The following is a 27,503-nucleotide window of genomic DNA, read 5'->3' as shown; positions in this document are numbered from 1 at the left end:
GTAAGAGGACTCAATAAAATGTTCTCTATGTACTCTATGTGTGTGGGAAGCAATTGGAGTCCATCAGACTGCAGACACTATGACAGGTCATCCAGGTAAAATAGTTCTGCTTCCCCTTTCTTGTTTGCCAGAAAAAAGCTGCATGTCTTGCCAGCTCTCTCCAAATTCCCTGTGAGGGAAAGGAGTTGAGCTGAAAGGCCTGATTGTGGCAGAGCTGGCGGGACAGCAGGCAGAGCAGGCAGGTGCAAGACCTTCCATGGTCAACGTGGGGGTGAAGGAGGGAGAGGATGGGCAGAGATGAGGTTCAGTTCATGGAGGTCTAAGGTGTGGATCCATTCTTTGTCATGCCCACACATTGCCTTGCACAGCTCTTACACAACCTAGTAGGTCTACCCACGGCCTTGGGTGATGCTTCCTCCCTCCTAAACCCCAGCTCTAAGAATTGAGCCACTCTCTGCCCTCGTGCATAGCAAGCAGAGCCCCAGGTGGATGCCAGACAGCACAGAACTGTGCTAGATACCACGTTGCAGCACGCGGGATTCCCCTGTCCCTTGGAAAAATTGAGCCAGACCTCACGTACCACCAGTAAAAACAATACAATAAGCAACATCTCAAAAAAAAAACAAACCCAAAGACCACAGTGCTTAATTCACAATGATGTGCATTGTCACTCACGCTGTACAGATGGAGAACATTAAACAGCTTGTACGTGTGCACACAATCGCACAACACGTGGCATAGCCCGAAATGGGGTTGCACGCGTTCTCTGAGAAGCATTAACCTTCAAAAATATCACCTTAATCGTGCTAAGAAGTTATGAGAGGGATATAGAAAGAAGACGAAGTAACCATTTTTTTTGTCCTACATTTTGAAGAAAAGGGAAGGAAAGAAGGAAGAAACATACTTCTAACATACCATATATGTCTACGATCTTCTCCAAGGCAAAAAGGGCGACAGAGATGTAAAAAGTTTGCAATGAGGTTTCATTAGTCAGAATCAGATGACAGTCTGCGACCTGATTAGAGCCACACCAAAAATAACTCAGCTGCTGCTCACTAAGCTAGTTTCCATCACAGTTTAGGTGGAAGCATTTTACTTTATATTAAATCCTGGTGATACAAACGTAGCCAAGTGCTGCACACTAAGCCGAGGAGCAGGGAACTAATAGGTAGAAGGGAGGTAACTTTTCCAAACACTCTGAATAGGTCCAAAGCAGCCATCTGATTATATCCTTCAACTAAAAAAATAAGGGCAACAAAACATTGAAGACTGGTAGCTGAGGAAAAGAAGGATAATTCGCTTTGGGAATGTGTGAGACAACAGAGGCAAGCACAAGAAAAAGATTTATGTAAAGAGTAGGTTTTTAAAAGGAACTGTAGATCTGATCCAAGGGCCCTGGAAGGCAATAGAAGGTCTTCTGTTGACTTCAATGACTTTTGGATCAGCGCTGGAAATGGAGGGGAAGGGCCTGGCGCTGGCATGGAAAGGCAGGTTGTGGGGAGACTGGAATGCAGCTGCGAACAGACGGAGGAAGCAAAGAGGAGCATACGGCTGGATGCAAAACCCGTGTGGTTTTGTTTCTATGTCAGAGAAAAATAACTTGCTGGTTGGCTTGGGTCGAAGCTTGGGGAAAGCGGAGGGTTGGTTACTGTTTGAGCTGAACCAACAGACCCACGGCTGGCCTGGTGGCAGCTCCTGTGAAACACCACCGTCTTTCTCTGAACACGCTCCCCGGAGGAACAGGATGTGGACACTGTGCTCAGAGGCAGAGCTGCTGAGCTGTCCCAGGGTGAGATGGGGGGAAAGCTGAAGGGAACAAACCCAGATCCATGGAAGAACAAGACTGTATCCCTCAACTGCTTATCTCTGTCTGTCGTAGTTACATGGGTGTCCTTACTGTTGTGGCTCAACATCTATTGAAGTGCAAGGGAAACACCCACCTATGTTGTTTATACACTCCTGAAAATTCCTGTTAGGAGCGTTAGTACCTTTGCAAACCTGGTTCAAAGTGAACTTTAGGACAAGGCAGAGGCAGAGAAGTGATTCAAACCCTGATTTTTTCTGAGCTCAGTCTAGTGCCCCAGCATATAACTATCATTTTACTTTTAATACTCAAGTTTAATCTCACACAGGCAGGATTTGTGCAGACCCTCAGCGTAGGGGTGAATTTCAGCCTTTCCTACTTCCTTCTTTTAATTAAGCAGATAGCACTTGAGTTAAAAATACCAATATTCTTGTTACTAAATGTTGAGACAAACTTGTCATCCAATTTTACCACTCCACAAATATGCAAACTGCTCACTTAGACATTGCACAACTGTTAAAGGGTTTCAAAAAGTCAGAAGCAGCTTTCCTGTCAGCTGAGACCTCACAGATACCTCTTTGACCACCTCCGGGGGAAGAAGGTACAACCAGACTGTTACGGAATCACTGAAGCAAGGGCAGAATCATGAACTCACACAAGGAAATTACATCCAATTCCCTTTCAAGTCTACCCAAAACCTCCACCACAGAACATTCTCTCCTTAATGACAGCTCTTTGTTGAGATGTTGTGTCTGTTCATAAAGTAACTCTCCTTAATAAGCTGTGCTTTCGGACAGTATGTAAAGAACATTAGCTTAGAAGATTGGTGGGGTCAGTACGTGGTTTTCAAGTGCATCACACAGACAGGACAAGCTGAGATAAATGCTTGGATAGCAGCCACTCATAATACCAGTTGTTCACAGTTATTTTTCTTCATTATTTTTGTAAGGCAAAGATGCAGTTCAAGAATGCACTGCTTATTTCCATTCATATAACATTTAAAATACGGAATTGTCTACCTTTTACACTAAGCTTTATCTTTACAGAACTAAAAAGACACCGACACAAATTAAATTACACTGCTCCTCTCTCTCACCTTGGCAGGGTATGTCCAAATCCTTCACAACGATGTTTCATGAATTCTTTGCCCAAAGAGCTCTTTTGTAACCTGTGATGGCGACAGTTTGGTGTGGTATGTGACTTTTCTGACAGAAGGTAAGCTCGCTCCAGCTCCCAAGCTATAATGTCCCAAAGAAGTTGCTACCAAAAAGCGTTCCTGTCCCAGGAGTGTCAGGCTGCAGCCCTGTCCCGGGAAGGCTCAGCTCCCCAGGCTCTTGGAGGAGACAGAAGGTCCATCTAGGAAAGTATCCCTTGTCAGAGCACAGTGCTAGCTGAATTGGTGGTGTTATAAGAGCAGGTGGGAGATGAATGCTGACCCAAGTTATGGTAACGATGCTGCAGCTCACCAGAACTCCTGGGTTCCAGCCCTACAGCGGAGAAGAGGTCTGAGGGTAGTTATCAGGACTCTGGCAGACAGACACCCTTTTCCTCTCTCAGGCCCTCTTCCTGCCACTAAATCCTGCTCCAGGGGCTCTCAGACACTTGCAGAGACTGTTCAAACCCAACGTTACTCATGAAGAACAGTGTTTGCACTAGCACATCTTGGAGCAGGCTTGGAGACCAGACAATGTGTCTGCTCTACACTTGCTCCTGCGAAGGAGTATTTTACACTTCCACTTCCCCTGTAAAAACGTTGTGCTACTGTGAAAGCAGAGCGTACCTCCAACAGAGCAGAATAAATGATCTGTAAAATGCAAATGCTGAAGGAAGACCCAAGAGCTAAATGGCAAGAAAAGCTGCACAAAGGGTTTGTACGTGCATTCAGCCCAGCATCCCTCAGAGCAACTGAAGCCAAAGGAAATGCTTGGGGTGCAGAACTCGCACAGGGATGACTGAGGTTACTCTGCACTCAGCCTCCATCACCTACACCGCTGCGAAGGAACACAAAGCGATGTGAAGCTCTCCTGCTCCTGTCCAGCAGCATTTTATACCCATTTTAAAATCACTTTGCCTCATGGTAAATGGCTAAACAAAATAAAGACACACGGATAACCAGGCTCTTAGAATCAAGTTTTACTATTAAATTGCCAGTTCTACACCTACGTTGTATTGCAATCAGCACTGCACATAAATTGTTATTAATTAGTACCTTTCTATTCTTAAAGAAAGCTCAGAGCCCATTTGTTGGTAGCTCCCAATCTGTCCCCAGAATTCCTGGAGATTTAGCAAAATCTAAAGGGAAAGTTTGCATTTACAATTTCAGGTTTCCATGTGCAAAAAATCAGAACTTTTCAACACATACCCGAGACAGAAATAGCTATCCAATAACATGTATATCAAAAGTGTGAACTTTTGTTAGTTACAGGAGTAAAAATTCTCCTGTAGATTTCTATGGATATATTTATTTATTTACAAATGAATGTAATAAACTAATACATCATCATAGAATGGTTTGGGTTGGAAGGGACCTTAAAGATCATGTAGTCCAACCCCTTGCCATGGGCAGGGACACCTTCCACTAGACCAGGCGGCTCCCAGCCCCATCCAGCCTGGCCTTGAGCACTGCCCAGGGAGGGGGCAGCCACAGTCTCTCTGGGCAGCCTGTGCCAGTGGCTCACCACCCTCGCAGGGAAGAATTTCTTCCTCGCATCTAATCTAAATCTCCCCTCTTTCAGTTTAAAGCCATTACCCCTCATCCCATCACTACCCTCCCTGATCAGAGTCCCTCCCCAGCTCTCCTGCAGCCCCTTTCAGCACTGGAAGCCGCTCTAAGGTCTCCCCGGAGCCTTCTCTTCCCCAGGCTGAACACCCCCAGCTCTCTCAGCCTGTCCTCACAGGGGAGCTGCTCCAGCCCCCGAGCATCTTCGTGGCCACCTCTGGACCCACTCGAGCAGCTCCATGTCTTTGTAACACTGGGGCCCCCAGAGCTGGACGCAGCCCTGCAGGGGGGGTCTCACCAGAGCGGAGTAGAGGGGCAGAACCCCCTCCCTCGACCTGCTGCCCACGCTGCTCTGGACGCAGCCCAGGATGCCGTTGGCTTTCTGGGCTGCGAGCGCACGTTGCCGGCTCATGTCCAGGTTTTCATCCACCAGCATCCCCAAGTCCTACATATCTATGGCTGTGTCACGTGTAACACTAATATAAATTTACATTCATATACTGCACCATACAGCAAAATCCATTCTAGTTCTATGTACTCTGCAACACACTCTAACACATGAAAAGTTAAACTTCTGTGAAGCGGCTCTATGTTGATAGCTGTGGCCCTAAGAAGCCCGTAGGGCTCTTTTATTACAACCAGCTAAGTCAATGTGGTAAGTTTCTAGCATGTATTCTTAGCATATTATTTGACAGATATCACCTTGATTGCTCACTTGTCTGCACCCCCTTTTATTCAGACATTATCACATGAACCTCAAGCAAACATTACTAATACAGATGCAAGGGGCAAAAAAGGACCTACTCAATGTTTATGCTGTAGATATGATTCACAGATATGGAATTACATGTACCTTTACTAGTGCTCTAAGCCCTTCCCTTCCGTACAGATTAAATGGTGATCAGCAAGAACTGAAACACATCTGTAACACCAGCCCTGCGTACCTGCTTCACCCTAAACCTCTTTTCCCATTCCCTGAGCCACCAGTGGTACCCACTGTTTCTGCTGCAGCTTTTTACCAGCCAGACTACCAAAAGACAACATCAGAACCACCTCAATCTCCCTCTTTATTTATTTATTATTTTTATTTTTCCTCATGAAAGATTTCAGAGAACTTATTTCAAAGAATTAATCAGTGTATCACAATTCGTGTGACATTAACTAACCAGCAGGAACTTCCGCTTGCTGAAACACTCTGTGACTTGAAAATTGTGCAACACCTTTAGTAAACACTTCCTCATATAGGAGGACCAAAGCCGAACAACGCGCTCCCTCTCATTCCCTGCAGAAGGGAGGACTGCTCAAAGCAGCAACAGCCTGGGAACCCAACCTTCCCAGACCACGGAGACCACTGCCAGACAAGCGCAACTGAGATGACTAACAGACTTCTTGTTTCTCTTGCTTTGCTACATTTTCTCCATCAAGGTACAGATTTATTTTTTTTTTAATCCTTTATCTGTGGTTGTTATGGATGACTTTGTACAGCCTTTATGAATTTTTAATTATTAACATGTAGATAATACTGAAGAACAGTGAATTACAGCCATTGAAAACAAATGGTATTGCTGAGGTCAGGGAAGTTTGCTTTCTTCTCTTTCTGTTCAAAGCAACTCCTCAAAATTCTCTAGTTAGAAGATTATTTACTTGTGTGAAAGCTGGCCACAGATTGCCTGAAGACCCAGAAAGGGTTCGTTTTGTGAGCCGATTAAGAAAGTACTTCCCCTGCAAGTGAGGGGGCGTTTTATCCAATTGGGACATCTTATTAAACTGAGAGCATTTTGGCCGTAAAAGAAAAGACTTATTTGAATTCAATTAATGACATTACCTGAATTAAAATAGTCAGCACCCTTATTACCTGTTTGACACTTCAGGTTATGAGTATTCATATGACTTAACCTTAACAGACTACGCTTTTTTTTTCCCACGTGCTTTGTTTCTTTCAATTCATGTCAACAGGGAACACATTTTTCCAGAGCGTAGCATGCACAAGCATGCACAGGTTTTATACACATAATTAGACATGTAGTTTGTATTCAGGCAGGTATCTTTATGATTTCTTTAGTTGCACAGAATATCTGAAAATGTGTACAGTGCTAATGCTTAAGGTGTTATATCACAGAATCACATATATATATTTTGTTTCTTGACAAAACCAAACCTTCACTGTGAATTAAATCCTCACTAACAGTTTTTTGTCCTGGTTTAGACTCTTGAAAAAGTACATAATTATTTGTTCCTTAATAGCACTTTTTCTAGCTGTTGTACAAGGCCCAAGGAATTTCTTTCCTCCTTAAAGCTATGACTCAAGACAATGCCTGAAGCAAGACAAAGACAATAACTGAGTCGATTAAAACCTACCTCTAAGAAACTATTTGTTCCAGAACAAAACTAACCCATTTTCCTCGAGATGCTGTTTGTATCACACTGCAGGAAAGGCACAAGTTTAGTTCTGAGTCTCCATTCAAATCCAGCCTAAACTTGAACCACCTGGGCTACAGTTGGCCTTGTAAAAACAATCTGCAACAGGGAGCGGACAGGCAAAACTGGAGCACAGAACTCTGTTCTGAGAGGTCTAAAATATTACTGTGATCACTACCTAAGAACATACTTCAAGTTCATGGAAAGACCAAGTCTGCAAATCAAAAGATTTTTTAGTAAATATTTTTAAGTAGTAACATAATTAGTTGCTTAATATAAAACATCATTGTAAATGCCAGTAGCAAACTTGCACTTGGTATTTGTTAACAGCATGTGCATGGATGGTTGCTGTGTCCTGAGCAACGGCTCAGCTGCTGTGAGATAACTTCTGAGGACTCACTACCATTATACCATCATGCCTTTCTCTGCAGCACCCGGCTTTCTCAAGATACAACCGAGTTTATTCTGCAATTATTTTTGGAAAGGGTTTAATCAAACAAACTAGTTACGAAGAATTAATCTGTTTATTTTACTGGAACAATTTGCTCGAGGATGTGCCCTGCTGTTCCAGACACAGAAAGTGACAGTAACTGGATGCCCCACTCCTGTAAAAATCTGGCCTTGAGGCAGGCAATTAAAGCAGGAGTTGCACTCTCCCTTTGCTGTTTGTGGTTTGTTTGTTGTTGGGTTTGGTTTTTTCAAACACAGGCTCTTGTGCTTAGTGCTGAGCCCTCAAGAATTTGCCCGTTCAGGTGAAATGACCTTTTGTAGGAGATTAAAGAGCTTACAAGGCATATAAAACCTGCTGCTGCCTTGTTGGAAACTAACGCATCCCTTGTACGACCCCATTTTCCCAAATGCTGTAGACCAGCTGCTGCTGCTATTATTAACTTCAAACAACCAAGGCGTGCTGGCCACCCCTGCAAGTCACGCCGCAAATTGACTTTTGTCAAGATTCACTCCGGCTCAGAAGCAGAAAACAAGAAGAAACACTTTTCATCAGCACTGTATTTGCTCAACAAGTTCTCTATAGCCACTGCAGACACAAACACACCTCACAAGTAAGACCAGTAAAAAGGGTTATGCGAGTTAAGGAATCATCTGGATTCCTTACCACCTTTAAGCTTTCCCTAATTTACTGCCTATCTCCTACTGTTTTGCCTGACCTAGCCTTGTTCAAATGCCTTCTCCAGTCCTGTTGTCACAAGTCTGTAACTTACCCTCAGCAGGTAAGAGTGTACTTCTTAAAGTACTGTCACAAGTATTTACGTGAGAAGCCAGCTGAAAAGCTTTCTGAAGGAGAAATCCAGGCTTGGTCCAGACTTGTGGTGAACTATGTGAGTTTATTTGCTTATGTAGAGACAACCTTAACTGGTATGTCATCATGTGATAAGGTTTGGAGATCACTAATTTCACAGAACCGTGTAACTTAATTCTTGTCATCTGCAAAACACAAAGGCAAAGGTTGCACTTTGCATAGCTGGCCTAGCATGTCGGTACTTGAAACTGACTGGTGCTGGGCAAACAAATCCAAAGCAAATTGCATAAAATATTTTGACACCTGGAAATAGCCAGGCATGTCAACGCATCTGAAACCCCGCGTTGGGTCACATAACGAGGGTGACTGCTTAGCAGCCCAGGTGAGCTCATGCCAGAGCGGAGAATACATGAGAAAAGAGTGGTGCAACAGCCGAACGACTCTACAGCCCAAAAGAATCAGTCTTGACAGACACGAAATACGGTGTTTAATAAGTTAATACTGTGTTTTCACAAATATACATCTGTTTCTCCCTAGGGAGCACGAGCAAGAAATTACCTGGAGTTGAGCAATATGAAATAGTTTACCCACGGAAATTGCACACAGTACATAAAAGAGAAGTAGAAAGAAACAAAGAGGTATTAAAAGAGAGAGCATTTTTTTTGCTGGGAGATGGGGAATGTTTTCTGGTGTCAGAGTAGCCTTGGTTTTCAAGAGTCAGAGAATTTAGAGCCAGACACATGATCTTGCAAAATGAAATGAAAGGGAATACCTGGAAGATGGATCCCACGTCTGGTGCAGAGGGGCTGCAAGGTTGCTTGCTACACAGTGAGGGACCTGCATGCCACCAGCAGCTCTTCTGCTCTTGTATCTCTGCAAAGATGTAGGTTTTGATACTACTCAGGCTTTGAATAACCTACGGACATTTTAATTTGAAGAAAATTATATCAAATGCTTAAAATTAAGCATGCTCTTACATACTCCAAGAGAGTTTTGAAAATGTTTGAATTTAAGCATTCACTTCAGCACTTTCCTGGATATGCAGGGTTATGTGCTTACAATTATAGAAATACATTTGCAAAGCTAAATGTGTTCCTCTAATTAAAAATATGAAACAGTGTGACCTCCTGCTTATTCTGTAACTGCCAGAATACTTATTTTTGGTGGGAAGCAGAGGGGAAGAATACAGTTGGCAACTCAGTAACAGGCAGCGCATAGTGAGGCCAGAAATTTTAACAGTCCATATTCTGATACTTGAATCTGTTTACAGAAAAAATACGATGACACGGTGGAGTACGGAATCAAAGCCAACGGAGAGGAAGTCATACTGCACCTACGAAAAAATAAGTAGGTTCAGTTCAATTTTTCCTTGAGCATTATTCCTCACTGTAAGTGGCTCTGTAGGGCATTCAGGATACTAAGAAGCAGGACTTAGGCTCCTGTAAGACAGAGGGATTTTGGTAAATAAACCTTTCAACTCCACTGAGAGAAGAGGGGAGAAAGAGCATCATGTCACTATTTTGGTAATGCAAAATATCTACAGAGGCACATGACATTCCTATGACAGAATGACTTGCCTATACTGCTAACTCTATTATCCCACTTATTTCTTAAATGGCTAAATCCACTGAGCGTTTAATGTTTTCATATTGTTTCATAAGTTTTCTGTGGCCATGGATAGAGTCTCTGGGTTACATTTACTTGTCCCATGCTGGTAGAAACTACAGAGAAGAACAAGAGAAATAGCCATGAAATGGGGCTGTGCTGGCTCTATATGCTTTTCCAAAATGAAAAATAGTAGTAAGAAATGCAATAATCCTTAACGATTTGGCTTCCAGCACTCCCTACCTTCTGCTGTTGGATGTTGAGTGGTCCAATATATACCAGCATTGACAAAATGCTTTCTGGAAACTGAAAGCCTCCTTGGCTGAAGAGATAAACAGCATTGAAACAGGCAACGCAGAGGGTATAGAGAAGCAGCGGGCTTTGTTACAGAACACAGCCTACAAAGGAAAGCCCCAAACTGTACAGAGCAAAGCACAGCTGTGATTTTCTGCTTGCTGGCTCCACCATAATATTTAACATGGGATCAAACAAGTCTGCTTTAATAGGTACTTTTCTAATGGCTGTGCAAATACAACAGTACTATAATCAGTTCATGTTAAATATAGACTATAATTAACTCTTTGCCCCTCTTTTAATCTAATCTAAATATTTAGAGGAGGTGAAAGGGAAATTGCATTGTACTAAATCCCAGTCTTTAAAAAGAAATGGGACTGTGGCAGTTTCGGGTAGTTGCCCAAACTCAAGTGAACGTAGACTTGTTTTGCTGCTAGCTTTAGTAAGACTATAGCCCTGGCTTAGAGTTAAGCATCTGCTTAGTGCTCAGGCTCCTATGCAGAGGAGCAACTTATTCCCTGGTCATGACGTCCTCCTTTGAAGGTTCAGGAACACATACGTGTACAAAAACAGAGTTTTATTGAGCCAGAAAAGAAAAATCGATTTCAGATCAACTGATTACAAAGATGAGAACTTGCGCTAGTGAAGTTTTAAGAGAGATGTGAGCAAAAGAATTGGACAAATACGTGTTAGTGTGATCTCCACACAGAACCTCTGCGTGTGTGCACGTGTACACGTACATGTATGCACCGGCACATGAGAAACAGGTGAGGCAGTTTTTCCACTGACCGAGATCTTTGCTATTTATATTCAGTGGGGGCGAACTGGGAAGAGAACAGAACAGCACCATTCCACCCACACTGTGGAGTGGTGGAAATGTCTACACAAACTGGATGCCAAAAAAAAGGATCAATGCTGCCTATGTAGTTATACATTGACTTTCTACTAGGAGATTAGTTTATACCAATGAAATAAGTAGACTTTAATTGCTTTCTTGTTTTACAAATGCCCCTTTGAGTAAGGATTATGAACAGGCGGAATTCCCCACCCAGCAGCTTTGCTTCCCTAGTGTTTCTATACTAATAATAACCTGAGTAATCATTTGAATTCCCGACATACTTTAAGCAGTATGTAATTGCCTCATTTCTAGATGACTACAATTTATTTTTAATAATAATTGCACCTGACTCTTTGCAGACATCTCTTAGCTAGAGACTACACTGAAACAGTTTATTCTGATGACGGACGACAAATAACAACAAGTCCTCAGATCAAGGTAAGAAAAAAAAGGTTTCCTTCATACTTGCAGTCCTGGGGAGGTCCGCATGAGATTCACAGGCCCATGAAATAACAGCACACATGAGACAGAAAGAAAAGATTTTAAATCTAGGTTCTAAGCATTGTAATTCAAGATGCCTCTGAAGGGACAGGGAAGATGTGACTCATGACATCCGCAGAGCGACGCTGATTTACACCTGCTCAGAATCAGACACACAGCTTCCCTTTCAAAAAGACGCCCACTTTTTACCTTAGTGGCTGATTAACACATTTTCTGAGCAAAACTTCTCTCTTTTGTTAGGAAAGGGAGTGGAGCCAGGGCCACTCCACTGCTTCTGACTTTGCTTGTTCTCCACAACTCCGTGACTTCTTTTACACCCTAATCACGGTGAGATCACAGATTCTGATAAGACCCATTTCCTCACTGGCTCACATTACCACCCATGCTCACAGCAAATGCACTGCAGGTTACCCCAGGTGGTTTCTCTGAGCCATGACAAATCAGTTATTCAGATCCAGACACAAAGGAAGTCACCATAGAAGTTATTTTTTGATTAACTGTGCACTCATGAGTCTTATCTTCAACAAAGCTCTCACCTGAGGCTTTTTGTCCGATGCCATGCTGTGTTTTAACACATGTAATTTGGAATACAAAGCCTAATATTCTTTGTCATGGAGCAATTAGCAGGAACAGCGGGATCTTGAGTGAAATAAACGTGCATAAAGAATTCAGGGTTGGGTTTTTTTGTGGAAAAAGACACCATTTCTGATCTCCAATTACTTTCACTCCCTGAATGGATCCTGTGAAAAACTAATAGCACCTACACCCGACAATCTCAAAACAGGCTGACCTGTGCAGCTTGCTGGATAAGGAATTCCTACATTGTGGGTACCTTGTCATGACCTCAGGAGTCGTTTGTCTTGTATCCTCAAAAGATGGAGAGCAATTCTCCTCTTCTTTCTCTAGAAATTTTGACTTAGGTAATGTCTTTTTCACAAAGGAAGACAAATAAATGGTAAAGTGAAACCAAACATCTATGAGAAAACAAAAGGCACAATGCATGCAGGTCTGAATACTGTGTTATAGGTCTCTCAAGAAATCTGTTCAGGAAAATGCTATGGGTAAAATTTTCCACAGCGCCTCAGTGACTTTGAAGTCTCTTTGAACATCGAAGCGTTCATTAGACCTTAGATCCTCAAGTCAATTAAGTCATGAAAATTTTTCCCCTAATCATATGTTTTACTATAATACATGTATTTTAATCTCATTGAAGTTAATGGATTTAATTGTCGGGTTAACATTAAAGGGTGTTTCCTTGAAATTTGGCCACAATAAAATCAGTCGATATGGACCTTAACTCAGCACAGCACATCAGTATATGCTTAATTTTGAGCAATGAGTCTACATATTCCTATTTTCACGTACTGTTGTGTACTGACCAGTGCCCACCACAGTTGGATTTGTCACAATCTGGGCCACTCTGTGTTGAAGGATAACCATAACGGTACCGTAGCAAACACAGAAATTGTCACCAGCTGTTTCCATCTTAAGAATCTCCTCTAACGGGACATTTCCTCAGACAGTGTAGTTTGCTATAGCTTGTAGCTAGTGTAGTTTGTCTTCTGAAATCACTGGATCTAGGCCAATTCATTGCGGTCAATGAGGCATGGCCCCGTTTGACAATGTATTTTTTCCTTCTAAACAGGATCACTGTTATTATGAAGGTTATGTTCAGAATGATGTTGATTCCATAGCAAGCATCAGTGCCTGCAAAGGTCTAAGGTAAGATGGAGGTTTGGTTCCCAAAGGGTACCAATGGCAGAATAAACATACTCTATGAGGATAAATTTTCCAATATAAAAAGAATCAGGATGTAAGTAAGCGGTGTTATCTTTTACAAACGCTTGCAAGGAAACTAGTGTAAGAAAAAAAAAAAAAGGGAAAGAAGGTAGAGAAATGTTACCTTTTACTTCAGCTTCAGAGTTTATAAATGGTGAGCTCAAGAAAGATCTAATCTCAATAAATTTACATGACTATTTCCACAAAGGATCTGTTCACAAATCATAGCATTTGGCAGTGCTTACAGCAAACATTCAGGGTTTATGCTTCTAAGCTGTAGGAAGCTCCACTGATGTTTCAAGAGAAGGCTACATTATTTTCAGTGCTACAGCAGTTACAGGGTGAGGAAGTTTAAGCTTTTGTATGTAAAGCTGTTAAAAGAATCCACCCGTGTCTAACCATTGAAGACACAGTGGTGTAACGTAAGGCAAAAGGATGGCTGTGAATTTGAGAAGCTGCAGCAGAACATTTTCCCAATGGTTAGTGGAGTTTGGCCAAAACTCAGGCTTTCTCTGTGAATACTTCTTGTATATCTTGTTGAGTTTACGTGTTAACACAGAACACTTATTTTGACTGCCCTAAATGATTCAAAACTTGTAATTCCTTTCAATATTTCAGCTTTTCATCTCAATTAAAGATGAAAACATATCTCTGAGTTCCCCACCGAACTGAAATTCACTTTTCAATCACCTCTTATCACAAAACCCCAAAATTTGAATGTAATTCATTCCTAAACTAGTTTTTGCCTGACAGTCTCCTAGTCAGAGACTTCACTGACCAGCCAAATCTTCCAATTGACTCAGCAGCTTCGACTTCTGCTTTTAAATTGTTGTACACCCTGCCTGCACGCTGCCAAAGTATTCCACTGCATCAGTGTGTGCAATGGCCCATACGCTTGGGCTAAATGCTGTTAGAGATAACGTTGCTATCTTGACTCAGTCCTGCTGATTCAAAAGATCACGGTCTAACTAATTTTCTTAGTGGATATTTTGAGACCCGTGGTCAGAAGTACCTCATTGAACCCTTGGGAACTTCAGACAGAGACGAACATGCGGTCTATAAGTATGAGAAACTCGAACAAAAGTCCATAAAAACCTGTGGTCTAATCAATAATACCTGGGAAGAGGATTCAAATGACCCCATCAATGACATCTTCAAATCCAGCAACAGTCCAGAAGTAAGTACATAGTTAAGCAACAGTCCAGTAAGTACATGTCAGAAAGGAAATTGTGGCTGTAGAACTCTGAGTAGCACAAGTCCCATTTGTCTGGTGGCACATCCAGAAACAAAGCGGTCACACACAGTGAAGCATAATCAGATCTTAAACAACCAGTGCAAAGTCTCACAGATCTGATCAGTCACCACCTGAGCTAAGCCCTCCTGCATGTACTAACAGGTGCCCACGTGCACCTTTAAACATCTAAATACTTCTTAATATCTAGCCTACCTTTCACAATCTTAATGATCTTTTCAATATCTAGCCTACCTTTCAGCGTTTTAAAACAAGGTGGCCCCCTTCTGAAAGACTTGGCTAAAGAAACACCCTCATAACTAATACATGGGTTTGGAATTGCAAAGGTTGAGGCTGAATCAGGCCTTAGAAGTCACCTGCATGTGTCTTTTCTTTAGATGAAAGCATACCTGAAAGCCAAAAAGTATCTGGAAGTTTACGTAGTTGCAGACAATACTTTGGTGAGTACTGCAATGGCTTTTTTCCTCATCTGAGCAGCTAGAGGTGAGCTTTCCAAAGTAGGCACTGCTCCTAACCCTGGGATCCTGCTGCACTTACAGTGCTACACCGTGTTTTACCACCACCTTTGGGTAGGAAGAGGATTTTCTAATGTTGATGGCTTGTGAAAATCCCGCCTGGAGATGACAAGAATTCAGAAAACACTGTACAGCGTCTGTTCTCTTCTGCGCCCTACACAGATACACATTTTAAAAGGGCCTGATCTTGAAACACATTGTCTGATAAAATAGTACATCAAAAATATAATAATAAGCAGACCAGGCATGATGTGGTTTGCAATGCAGTCTTCTGTGGGATATTTCTTTTCTAATCAATTACCTTCTTCTTCTCCTTTTCCTAATATACCGTGTTTACTTTTTTAGTATAGAAAGTACGAGGAAGATGTTAAAACTGTAAGACAAAGAATATTTGGAATAGTCAATTTCATCAACACGGTAAGAGCAAATACAGCGAAATGAAAGTGAAGTTACTTTTTTTTTTTTTTTCTTTTGCAAACATCATGAATTTTCATTATTACATCTAGGAAAGAATGAAAACTGAACTTCATTGTAATTTATGACAAAAACCTGTCCACATTATCCTGTTCTTTGCCTTCAGATACGTGATTTCTACAAAGGAAGATTTATACCGTAGTTTCTTAACATTCATTGAAGTGAATGATTGAAATCCTTCAAAAAGAATGAAGTGATTCTTGATTTCTTTTGCAAGTCAAATTCATTCTAAAAATATTGCTAGAATTTTCAAGCACTTTAAAGCCATTTTTATAGTTGGTTTAAATGTGGGGGGAAATAAGATTTCACGTTTTGGTTTTTTGGTTCCTTTTTCTTGCAACTTCAAAGTGCGGAAAAGCTTAAATCAGGTCTGGAGTGGACGATACTGCAAGTGACAAAAGTGAACCAATTACCAGGATAAGCATTCGTTTCAGAAGTCTTCATAAAGTATTTCATTTGTACAGCAACACTGTTTCTCTGCTGCAGGTTTATAAGGCCATAAATATCTACGTGGCTTTAATTGGCCTAGAAATCTGGACAGATGCTGACAAATGCCTCCTGAGTCGTGCTGCGGGATCCACTCTGGACAGTTTCTCCAAGTGGCGTCTATCAGATTTATTAAAGCGGAAGAGAAATGACAACGCGCAGCTAATCACGTGCGTATCCTTGTGTTTCCAAACACGTTCAAGGAATTCGTTCTTTAAGAACTGGTCGCTGACCAGAGATGCTGCCTATACCGAACTGGATTTCATGCTTTCCAACACCGGGTTGTAGGACAAAGAGATAAAATGCAGGCTCACTTTTCTTGCTTTTGTTTTCTTCACGGAGCACAATTACCTGCTAAGACACAGTACCTAACCCTTCCATCTGAATCCCTGCAAAACCAGGCAACAACAGCTTTCACTACATCTCACTCTTTTTCCCTGCTCTGGTCACAGAACAGTTGAGAGGCCTGAAGCCTGCAGCGCGGTCTAACAGGGAGCCTTGACGTTTAACGGCTGGGAAATGCACGGTGCCAAACTAAACCAGTGCTCACTTCGCTCTTCTGGCTCACGTTCAATGGCCCTGATTCATCCAAGCACTCTGCTACACTTAGAGCACTTCATCAAGCTCTTTACACTCAAACAGATGCTTTGAGACTGATGAACTGCAAAGTCCAGATGTAAAAATTTAAAATGAAAAGTGTATTCAATTGCTTTCTGATTTGCAGTGATCTTAAGCATGTCCTCAAACACCGTATTAAAGCAGGGATGCCAACCAGAGCTGGAAACGAGCGTATGCTTAAAGCCTGCAGCCTGGTGAAGCTATCAGACTTGACTGCAGCCCTGCTTCCTGCTCGCACCATTGCATTTCACTCTGCCTTTCTTCTTCCTTACAGAGGCTATGACCTTGAGGGGACAACGATTGGATTAGCCTTTCTAAAATCCATATGCAGTGATATATATTCTGCAGGTATTATTCAGGTCTGATTTATTTTTGTTTATTTATTTTTTAAAGGCTTTTCTATGTTTTTCACTCAACCAGCAAAGAACGTTTATGAAAATGAGAGGGTGTACGACACTTTCAGTTCTCTGCCTGGTTCACACCTTTATTTCATCAGACTGTAGAAACTCACAGTCAGAGATTTTATTTTAAATGAAGTGCAGAGGGTAAAGAGGCACGCACAAAACATACATCTGTGTTGTCTAAATGCCAACATCGAGCTTGGACACCTGTATTTGGAGTACCAGGCTTCAACAGAGTCAGAGGAGAGAAATAAGTGATTTTGTGCCCCTACCGTAAGGTTCCCTGTCTTGAAAGCAGAATTGGTTTTGGCTGTCATAATGCCTATCATCAGTTTAACCACTTAATTACAGCTGCCTAAACTACTGAACTTGAACATCAGCCTGAACATGGATTCAAAACGTTACCAACACCGCCGCGAGCTCCACTGTTGCACCCAGCTTCAGAGGCCGGGCTTGTTGGTATCAGGAATAACCCACGTGACATTCCAGCTTTCGCACACCATAAGGAAAGCGCAGGATGATCCTAAAACCCGAATGCTTTTCAAGGTGTGGGGATGCATTTTGCAGCAGGATGGTTTGCAATGCTATGCTGGAAGAGTATGACCAGCACGCTGTCTCATGCTTTATGCATTTCCACTACCACCCGCTGTTTATACATCTGGATTTCACCAAAAGAGCAGGACTTCTCCTTTCCTCCTTCCCATCAAGCAGCACAAAACACCAAGCTAAGAGCAAGGATGGAGCACAGGACCTGCCTTTCCTTTCTGTGCACACACGCACTGTACACAACAGTTACCTTGGTGTAACGAGTAATAGATTGCCCTCACGTAATGACCCTAAGCACAGAGACAGCTATCCAGAGAGAGGATTAAGACTTTCAGATGCTCAGTTCAGTTGTTACCAATTTACCCATGTTCACTAGTGGCATCATCTTATTGCTATTGTAATATAATCCAACATAAACTGTGGAAAAGATGCAGGCATGGATTGAACAATATATCAATCCTTACGTAGCAGTGAGGACGATTTTGCCCAAAGAAAAATTGCCCTACTGCTTAGCCATGTGGCTTCTCTGATGTTCCTACTTGTTCTAAAATACTCATGGAAATAACAGCTTGTTCTTACCTCTACAGGATCACAACAGAAACGAAATTGCAGTTGCAGCCACCATGGCACATGAGATGGGCCACAACCTTGGCATGAGTCACGACACTGCAGCCTGCACCTGCGGCGCTAAAGTTTGTATCATGACAGACACTGTCAGGTAGGAGATAAAAAGGCGAGGACGTTAACGCACAGGGCGGTTCAAGACAGGCTTTGGATAAACAGCCAGTTTCCAAAATGGAGTAGTAATTATTCTTGACCTCAGATTATTCCATTTGAATTATACAAAAAGAAGAGAAAACCGAAGAAGTTGAAGGTCCTTGTAAGATATTCCCTCACAGATACCCACCCCACCACCCCCCAAACCAAACCAAGATCAACTTTAGCCACTTTTGGATAACATTAGCTTCGCATGTATGCTGGAGGCCTTCACATTAAACCATAAACTGTTTCTTCCTTACAATGACAACAGTAAGAAACTGCTGTGGTATCTCAGACGACAGAGCTTCCCCAAGATTTACCTAAAGTGTATTTTTGTTCTCTACCGTAAAGGTGTCTCCTGTGAAAACCACATAAACTGCTTGCACCTTTAATAATTACCCATTAGATAAGAATTTAGTTCAGTTTTCGTCTCTAGTTGAACACCCTGAGCCTCTGCAGGATGGCCTGGTGGAAAGATCCTAATGCCTGAAGCATCCAGGCACAAACTTGTAGACCAGGTTTAAATCTTTGGGATGAGGGATTTATTAGATGCAACGTTTACAATTAGTACTTTAATTATTTCTGATCTGTTTCTGCCTTCTTTTTTCCCTGCTGTAAGTAGGAGAAAGCCATTGTATATATTAATACATACATTTGGAAACGTAGTTGCACCCAGTGGTTTGGGGGATGGTGACTTCCTTCATTTTTCTTGAAAAGATTATTGCTTCTCTTTGCCTATACTGACCCTAACTTAAACCTTCCTGCTTTCTCAATACAGTTCTATTATCCCCAAGACATTCAGCTCCTGCAGCCTCCAAAGTTTCGAGAAATACATGCTGAGTGACATGCCAAAATGCTTAACTAACATCCCAGATATAAGCAGCATTGTAGCACCTCCATCCTGTGGAAATGGCTTTGTGGAAAAAGGAGAGGAATGCGACTGTGGTACTCCTGAGGTATCTGCATAACAGGGAACAAACTAATACTTGGGAAAGGCCAAGAGTTTTATTCCGGCTGTACAGTAGCTGGTTTCTGTTAGTTTCTGAGGTGGCCAGTTCAAAGCCAGCTGAAATACTTCTGTAGAAACTGTGGCCATCGAAGGGCCGAGCTGCAATGCAGACATCCCTATAAAGTCCATGCCAAACAGTGGGAAAGACGACTGCACGGTTTGTCGTGCTGTGTGAACAGAGAACTGAGAATGGGGAAAAGCCATACCTATGAAACAGTCTCAGCAGAAATAAGCAGGTTCCCTGCACAACTTCTATGAGCATTTCCACAATCAAACACACTTTATGCATTCACTCACAATGGCTGGCATGGCTTGTAGTGAAAACGGTTTTCAGAGAAGCGAGGGGCAGGTCCAAGATATCCTCCCCTCCCTCGATAACCAAGCACAGGATGGTTTGGTGAGAACGCAGTGCCTGCAGCGGTGTACTGAGCTCTGATTGCTGATTCTGTCACAGGAGTGCACAAACGAATGCTGCGACCCCCAGACATGCAAACTGACACCAGGTTCCACGTGTGCACAAGGACAGTGCTGTGAAAACTGCCAAGTAAGACTCCTTTTGATCTCTACCTTCTCGTATTTTCCAGGGTATACCTTTTTTTTTTTTTTCCCCCATGAGAAAGCAGCAATACACCTTTCAAAAGAACCAATCCTCTTCACTTGCAATTACTGACATAGCACTGTCATGACAAGCGCCCTTTGTCCATCCCAAACTACACCACAAATATCAATTCACTCAGTCTTTCAACATCCTGGAGAAACGAGCATTCTGATTACCCATCTTCTCCTGGAAAGAAAAGCTGAGGCACAACCAGGCAAAAATCTTGTCAATTGACATAAACAGCTTTAAATTAGACACGGATCTGGCTCCTCATGCAACTTGTACAGTGAGGATGAGATTGGCCTCCCCTAGTTTTAGCCCTCTAGCTCAGTGTGATTTTTAAACGGCACGGAGGAGCAGCATGCTCAGTGCGGCGCTGCTTTCCCCCCACTTCAGTACAGAAAATCAGGAGCTATCTGCCGAGCAGTTAAGGATGACTGTGACCTGGCTGAGATGTGCACCGGCTTTTCTGCAAATTGCCCAGCGGATCGATTCCGTGTGAATGGATATCCCTGCAACGACGGCGAAGGCTATTGCTACATGGGAAACTGTCCCACCCGAGAAAACCAGTGCAAAGCTGCTTTCGGACCACGTGAGTACAAGCTGGCATTGAAAAGATGCTGTTGCCTAAGTCAAAGGAGCGAGAGAGAGAGGTAGGCTTTGCTAGCACACCAAAGACCTTTCGTAAATCAGGAACAGCGTATCTATATAAACGAGTTCTAGTTTGTAGCATATACTTTATTACTATTTTTACATTTAACACTAAGTGATTATAATCACGTGAGCTGAAGCTCAGTGTACACAATGCAACGTATTTCTAGAGAAAGGGGAAGTGGTAAGAGTATTCCTCTTCTGCACAATGCTTGTAAGATAACTTTGAAATGGAGCTGGGTGAGTATTCTTTGCTTGATAGGAAGAGGAAATGTCTATATTTCAAATTAATGTCCAAATTCAGCAAGCCCAGTCCCAAACAGTCTCCAGTCCTGACTATCTCCCTTCTCTTAGGCAAGGTCTGTTGGTTCATACTGGCTAGAGAGGGAACACACAGGACAGGTTCTGCTGTGTGTACACAGGAACATTGCAGAACTAACGCATAAATTGCCAGAGAGTCATTTAGGCCCACGGGGAACTGCACTGGGAAGTGCCATTTCCTAAACAGGTAAAGGAAACTGAATATTATTAGTTCTCACAAGCAGAGAACCTAAACTAATCCCACTGCATTTTCCTCTTTCACAGAGGCTACTGAAGGTGCAGCTTCCTGCTACCGGATGAACGAGAAAGGGGTATATTATGGATACTGCAGAAAAGAAAAAGGTAGTCACGCCCCGTGTAAAAAAAAGTAAGCACTATGTTACAGAATTTGCTGGGATTTGGGAGGAGAGACCATTCCTACTCAAATTAAGAGGCAGAAGCAAAGAGCGCGCCATTTCAGTTGGCACACGTGTCCGTGTGTCCCTTCTTGTTCACCCTGAACATTGGGGTAAAGCCAATTCTTAGAAAATTAGTTGCCAATTCAAGAGATCGGTCTGAGACAGAGCAAGTGTGTACCCACACATGTGCAAGCCTGCATGTGCAACGACTGCATGGATGTGCAGGTAAGTCCAGGAAGGGATTTCTGGATAGGGAACTTGAACCTCAGGGGAACTTCAGAAGACAGGTTAGTTAAACGCTCATTTCTGCAAATTGCAGTGGGCTCCCCAATTAGGTCAAGAGGAATTAAGAATGTGTCACCTTCTCCTCACAAACCAACCCAAAGTCACCACAAACCGAAACTCCTTTCTGCAGCTTTTTCTTTGGAGCTCCTGTACACACCAAATTCAAGCTGGCGGACAGACCCGCTCAGATAGCTTTACTGTGCCATGACATCGTTCTAGCAGCTCTTGTTCTCCTTCCAGGGACATACTGTGTGGAAAGTTGTTCTGTACTGGGGGGAAGGAGATGCCTAGGGATGGGAGCCTGGTGACTTTTGGGTCCTGCAAAGCAAGTTTTCCTAGAAACGGAGGAGACGACCCAGGGATGATTGACGATGGAACAAAGTGTGGGACTGGGATGGTTAGTAGCGAATAGCTTGTCTCCTTATTTTTCCCCCCTCTTTCAGTCTTGCATATTATACTGTTAGCTCTTTCACCAGACAAGGAAGATTTTAAACCAGGAAGACTGAAGTGGACATTAAACTCCTGCGGATCTGACCTGCCACACCTTCTGCCTTACATCTATCACAAATCAGTAGCAAAGCAAACGGGAACTGCTGATTCCAATTTTCCTACGCTTGACTGCCGTCTTATTATTTTTTAATAATATATGACACAAATCTATGTGGCAACAGAAACATACCTTTGTAAGAAGGGTTAAAAGATCATACATATGTTATTGGTTTTAATTATTTCCACAGTGATGGGCTAGGCATCACTGAGTGCTATTTCCCATTTCTTTGCTATACACTTCTACTTCGGGGGGTGGGGGGGTGGGGGGGAGGATGAAGGATTGAAGAGGCATGGAAAGAGGTGATGTCTGGACATCTTTGTCACTCCCCTTTGCTATAAAATACCCAAAGGTCAAATGAAAATATATCTATATATCAAACTCCTAATGTAGGTTTAAGTGATTTGCAGACCTGTTTCTGCGGCTCCGTTTACTCTTCATCACTTTATACAATAATGTGCAAGCTCTGCATGTTCTGAAACTGTAAGTCACTGAAAGCTGTAAATCACATTTACCCTCTACATTTCAGGTGTGCAGCAACGGAGAATGTGTCTATGCTGAAGATGTCTTTAGATCAACCAACTGCTCTGCCAAGTGTACTGGACATGCTGTAAGAAATGAGCATTTGCTGCTATTAGCGTAAAAAAAAAAAAAACACCAAGAAAATTATGCACATCACCTTATTGATGACAGACTTTAAGTCACTGCAATAGGAATTTGCAAATATTGTGGAGTCGGAAGCTTCCTATATTTTTATGAACACAAATCTAACCTGGTAGAGCATCGATATTTTTGCTAAGATCACAGGAGGTGGACACTGATTCTGTATCTGGCCCCGCCTCTGAGCCACAGTATCTTTCAGGTCATCTTCTGTTTTGGGAACATAATCGTGGTCATCTTATTTGAACATTCAGAGACCTACAGATGTAAAGACTAACTGTGCTGCTTTGTGCCTCGTACTGTAGCTTTCACTGCAGAAACACCTGCAAAGGCACATGACAGCAGACGATCAGGCCTGTCCTTTACTGTACAAAATTTCTACCACCCAAAAAAATGATTAATTTTGGTCCAAGTAAAACAAGACAGGGTTTCCAGACCTAGCTTCAGTAAACTTGATCCAGAGCCACTGAAACTTTATGACACCGCAGCTTCACTCGCGTTTCCAACCTGAAGATAATCCTGCCTTTGTGCTTCCCTAGGTGTGCGACCATGAGCTGCAATGCCAGTGTGAAGAAGGATGGGCACCACCAACCTGTGACAGCTCGTCAGCACTTACCAGTAAGTGCAGTACGGTCACACAGCGGGTACTGCCACCCGCTGCCTGAAAGGAGCTGCTTTAACTCCAGTGAAACAGCCCTAACTTGCACCGGGTGCCAGACTCTTTCTTTGCAAATACTGCCTACCTAGGTCTCCAATTTCTGCGCATCTTTAAGTCGCTGCAGCTCGTACCAATGACGAGCAAGCTATTTTTCTTTCTAACGTGACAGAAGTGATACACCCAGGAGATTATTCAGAGTAGCAGGCTTTTCCCTTCTCCATCCTGAGATAACAAGCACACCGTATTAGCTCACTCTCAAATGTGAGTGGACGCAAGCTCCCAGAGGTTTTGCTGGAGGGAGGAAGGCAAGTTCATTTCTTTCTCATCTGCATGGAGCTGGCCTTTAACTGATCAACCTCTGAGGGAAAATACTTCGTGTACAGATTCCCATGTGTTCGGGGAAAAAAAAAATTAAGCCTTTGCTCTTAAATATTTTTGTCCTCTCTCCACTCTCACTAGAGCACCATCAGCTCTCAACATTGTGGCTTGGTTGAGGCTTTAGAATAGCTTTGTTGAAGAAAAATTGCGAAGCCTTGCTTGTATAAAATGCCAAAGGCCTGCACCCAGTTTTGGGTAACACCCTTTGAGAAAGAGGAGAGGAATGACAACGAAATGATCTTTGAGTAGGGATGGAAAGGGGTAGGTTGGTTCAGCCCAGGGACAGCTCAGGCAATAACCACAGTCTCAAAACACGGCAAAACCGACAGGAACACACTCCTTTCCATCATCACTTGTGGCAGGAGAAGAAGCCATAAGCTTGAGCAATAGCAAGGACAAATAGGGTCTAGACCTCGTGAAAAAATTATTGTGCCAACGATTGTGACGGGAAACTGCTCAGAAATAGTGGATCTTTTAAGAAATAACAACCTGCATTCTCTCCCTGACAGGCTTCGCTATTGTTGCCGGCGTCCTGGTCATCCTTGCTGCCACAGCAACCGCAGCAGTGTTACTCACCCGCTTCCAAGTATTCAAGAAGCGGTAAGATGCTTACCCTCATTGAGGAAAAAAAAACAGACAAAACCTAAAGCCAAGCACCTTCTGGATAGGTTTTAAGCTGGGCTTTTCAAAGGGGGTGGAGGGACTCAAGATACTGGAAAGCCAAGGAAGTTGGTCCATGACCTTTGCTGAGCTGTTTCAGAAATCCCATAGCTGGGAGAGGACTGAAGACTTGAAACTGGAGCTTTCAAGATTAATCCTAGATAATTAAACTAAGAGGCAGAAAGAAAGAAAGAAAGAAAGGACATGACTATCTAACACCCCAACAGGAGTAAGGCAGGCATCCAACTTCAAGGGTTTTTTTACTTCAGCCAGGGTAAGATTTACAGTTATATGAAATATTTGCACAGCTACCAGACCAGAAGGGGATCTGGAGCCACCAACCAAGTCTTTGTGGATCAAGAACAAAGACGCAGAGAACACCCTGTCCTGGCAGTACCTGCCCAGAAGGTAAGAGCAGGGAGGCACTGGATCAGCTACCGTCTCCCTGGGACTGTAACCGAGGGGTTGAAATACTAAAACTCATCAGTCAAATCATGCTACACTTCCACAGGGGGTTCAAATCACTTGTCTGGGGCTGTGAGGACAGTGCTGCAAATCCCAGCATGGGGAGGGAGTGGGGAAAGCACATGGCACCAAGTCCCTGAATAACCTCTCTGTAGTAAAGGGTCATGCAAAGATCCTGCACAAGACAAGGGCTCCATCCAATTTAACTGTTCCCTTTTTTCAGACAAATGATAAGAAACTTCTCCTTCCCGTACCTCCACTGCCAGAGAACAAACCACAGCTCCAGAGCGTAAGTACTTCTACAGAATTGGTTTGCTTTCATGCTGCCTTCGGGGAAGACAGCACGTACCCGTTCAGGCCATGGTGGAGACCCATAATGACAGTCTGATCCCAAAAGCCAGGGACATCACTGCTCTCCAGACAAGGCCCTGCACGTTTTCTCAGGGCCAGATGGCATAAAGCACCCCCACTTCTGAAACGAACACATCCTTTTACCCGTATTAATGCACGTTTTATACAGCACACACTGCACGTTCCCATGGGAACACGCGGATGCACACATCCACAGTACGTATACAGGGTCAATGTTTTACATCCTCTTCTTTTGCAGCCTGCCATAAGGCCAAAAGGTCCCCCACCTCCTGTTCCTTCTGCCAAACCAACCTCTTCTCACACAGAAGAGATTTTTGTGAGTATAACCCTGCAACTTTTCACATCTTTCATCTAAGTTGCAAGTTTCATCGAAGTTTCATCAGGTGCCAAACAGTATTTTCAGGTTCTGACTATGATTATAAAAAAAATAAAATCACAGACACTCAAACCACATATTCTTTAGGGTAGGAGTCACCTTTTTCACCATGTAATCCTAAACTGCACAAAATACTCCTAATCTGGGCCAGAGTCCTGTAAGACACCACAAGCACATCTCATTAGCAACAGTCCATGGAGTCCAAACCAACAGGGATTTCAGATATAAACACCGTGCAAATGATGAGCAGCTTTGCTAGTACAGATGTCTGCAATGGTCCTGGTGCTGTGCAGATGAGGTAGCCTCTAAAGATGCCGCCTGTGAGGGGATCTCTATCAATGTGCACATATATATTTGAATCCTTAAAAAAAAATAAATTTGGAAACCAAAACAATATGAGTATTTGCCATTATAAACCTAAAGCATCCCGGTGAAACAAAAATGCTTCCCTCAAATATTTACCATCTCAGCATTGGAGCCCCCTGCCCACCTGATGCAAGGCTGTAGAAACCATCTTCACACTAGCAATGTAATTGCATGGTAATGCCTGCATAAAGAACGATGGACTAGGACTAAATAAATTTTTTTAAAAAAATTTTAAAGAGAAACTAAACATATCAGATTGACTATAAAAACACACTTAAACCCCACTCTCTTCAGAGATGCTTTTCTCCACATGCATCTTCAGCATGTGATCAGCTTCAGCTTCCTAAGCAGTCTATTTGAGCATGGATACTTGATACAGATGAATTCAAACATTGAGACTAGCTCAGCGGTCTTCTGAAACAGGAGATCCATACCCCGTGTGTATCTGTATTATTGTGACTTCTTGTGTGTAGACAGACTAAGCTAATTCACCCCTAGCTCCTCCATTAGGAAAATGCCGTAGTAAATACACGAGATAGCAGCAGCAGCAGCTGAGGTCTGCCGAGGTTCTGCGGCTGCTCAGCCAGGAAAGCCTAATGACGTTCAAACTACGTTTTTCTTACAGCCACCAGAGAGAAAACCTGCTCATCTCCCAGTTCCCAAAGGCAAACCTCCACCTCCACCAAAGGTAACCTGAGTTCAAATGTGAACAGCAAGTTTTTCAGGATATAATTCACTGAAACAGCACCAGGCACATTGTGATTTGTTTAACTCTTTCATGTAGGCTTTAAAACCTCCAATTAATCCCAGAGTATGAAGATCCCGAAGTAGAGCTGATCAAGAGACCTGAAATTTTCAGGGACAATTTGTTTGTCCCTTGATTCTTCTACTTTTGGCAAAAGCGGCCAAGCTAATCTGCCTGTTCTCTTTTAAAAAAAGAACAACTGACTGACAGCTGCTTTGAAAGAAAAAGTTTGGTTTTCAAACAGCGAGGAACTCTTTAGTGATGACATCAAGTTACTGTCCAAAAGGAAACGAAGCAGAATTGCTGCTTGCACTGAGGTGTGGACTGGGAGCAACTTATGAAAGCTGCTTAACACATCCTAACTAACTCCTAGGCCACTACCTCAAGGTGTGGCTGCACTGGGATGTCCTGCATCTAACACTGCTTTCCAGGGTACAGACCCAAGATCAGAGCAAATATGGCTACTACACGTTTGTAAACCGTAAACTTTCTGCTCCATTCCTGGATCCTTGCCAGCCCTCTCTTCAGCAACACACCAGACCTTCTCCTTCATGTGCAAGTTGCAAGTTCTGGGATCAGAAAAATCCTTCCTGCCCTTTGGAGAGAAGTTTGTGTCCTCGAGGCCTGTAGTAACCCTGGAATAGTAAGATGACACACTGGAAATACACTGATTCTGGAAAGATGCTTTTGGATCGGATTCTCTCATTAACCCTTAGATTACCTGTTAACCAAGATTCCTCTGTTGAG

General features: G+C 42.9%; 1 protein-coding gene across 1 annotated transcript; it reads left to right on the top strand.

The window, feature by feature from the left end:
- The first annotated feature begins 5,896 nt into the window (after positions 1-5,896).
- On the top strand, positions 5,897-26,844 carry ADAM28 (ADAM metallopeptidase domain 28). Its single transcript, XM_009958448.2, has 24 exons — positions 5,897-5,948; positions 8,737-8,837; positions 9,470-9,546; positions 11,296-11,374; positions 13,083-13,159; positions 14,198-14,393; positions 14,846-14,908; positions 15,329-15,400; positions 15,944-16,113; positions 16,836-16,920; positions 18,096-18,226; positions 19,046-19,223; positions 19,731-19,820; positions 20,271-20,466; positions 21,111-21,213; positions 21,770-21,926; positions 22,606-22,686; positions 23,276-23,354; positions 24,282-24,372; positions 24,741-24,840; positions 25,121-25,186; positions 25,508-25,585; positions 26,637-26,699; positions 26,796-26,844. Exons 1-24 carry the CDS (start codon positions 5,897-5,899, stop codon positions 26,826-26,828), a joined length of 2,418 nt encoding a protein of 805 aa, XP_009956750.1. The 3' UTR covers positions 26,829-26,844.
- Positions 26,845-27,503: the final 659 nt, after the last annotated feature.

Source organism: Leptosomus discolor, chromosome 23, assembly GCF_034619465.1.
Source record: "Leptosomus discolor isolate bLepDis1 chromosome 23, bLepDis1.hap2, whole genome shotgun sequence".
In the NCBI taxonomy this organism is placed as follows: Eukaryota; Metazoa; Chordata; class Aves; order Leptosomiformes; family Leptosomidae; genus Leptosomus; species Leptosomus discolor.
The sequence above is the reverse complement of the archived record's forward strand: the minus strand, read 5'-3'. Positions and strand labels throughout refer to the sequence as shown.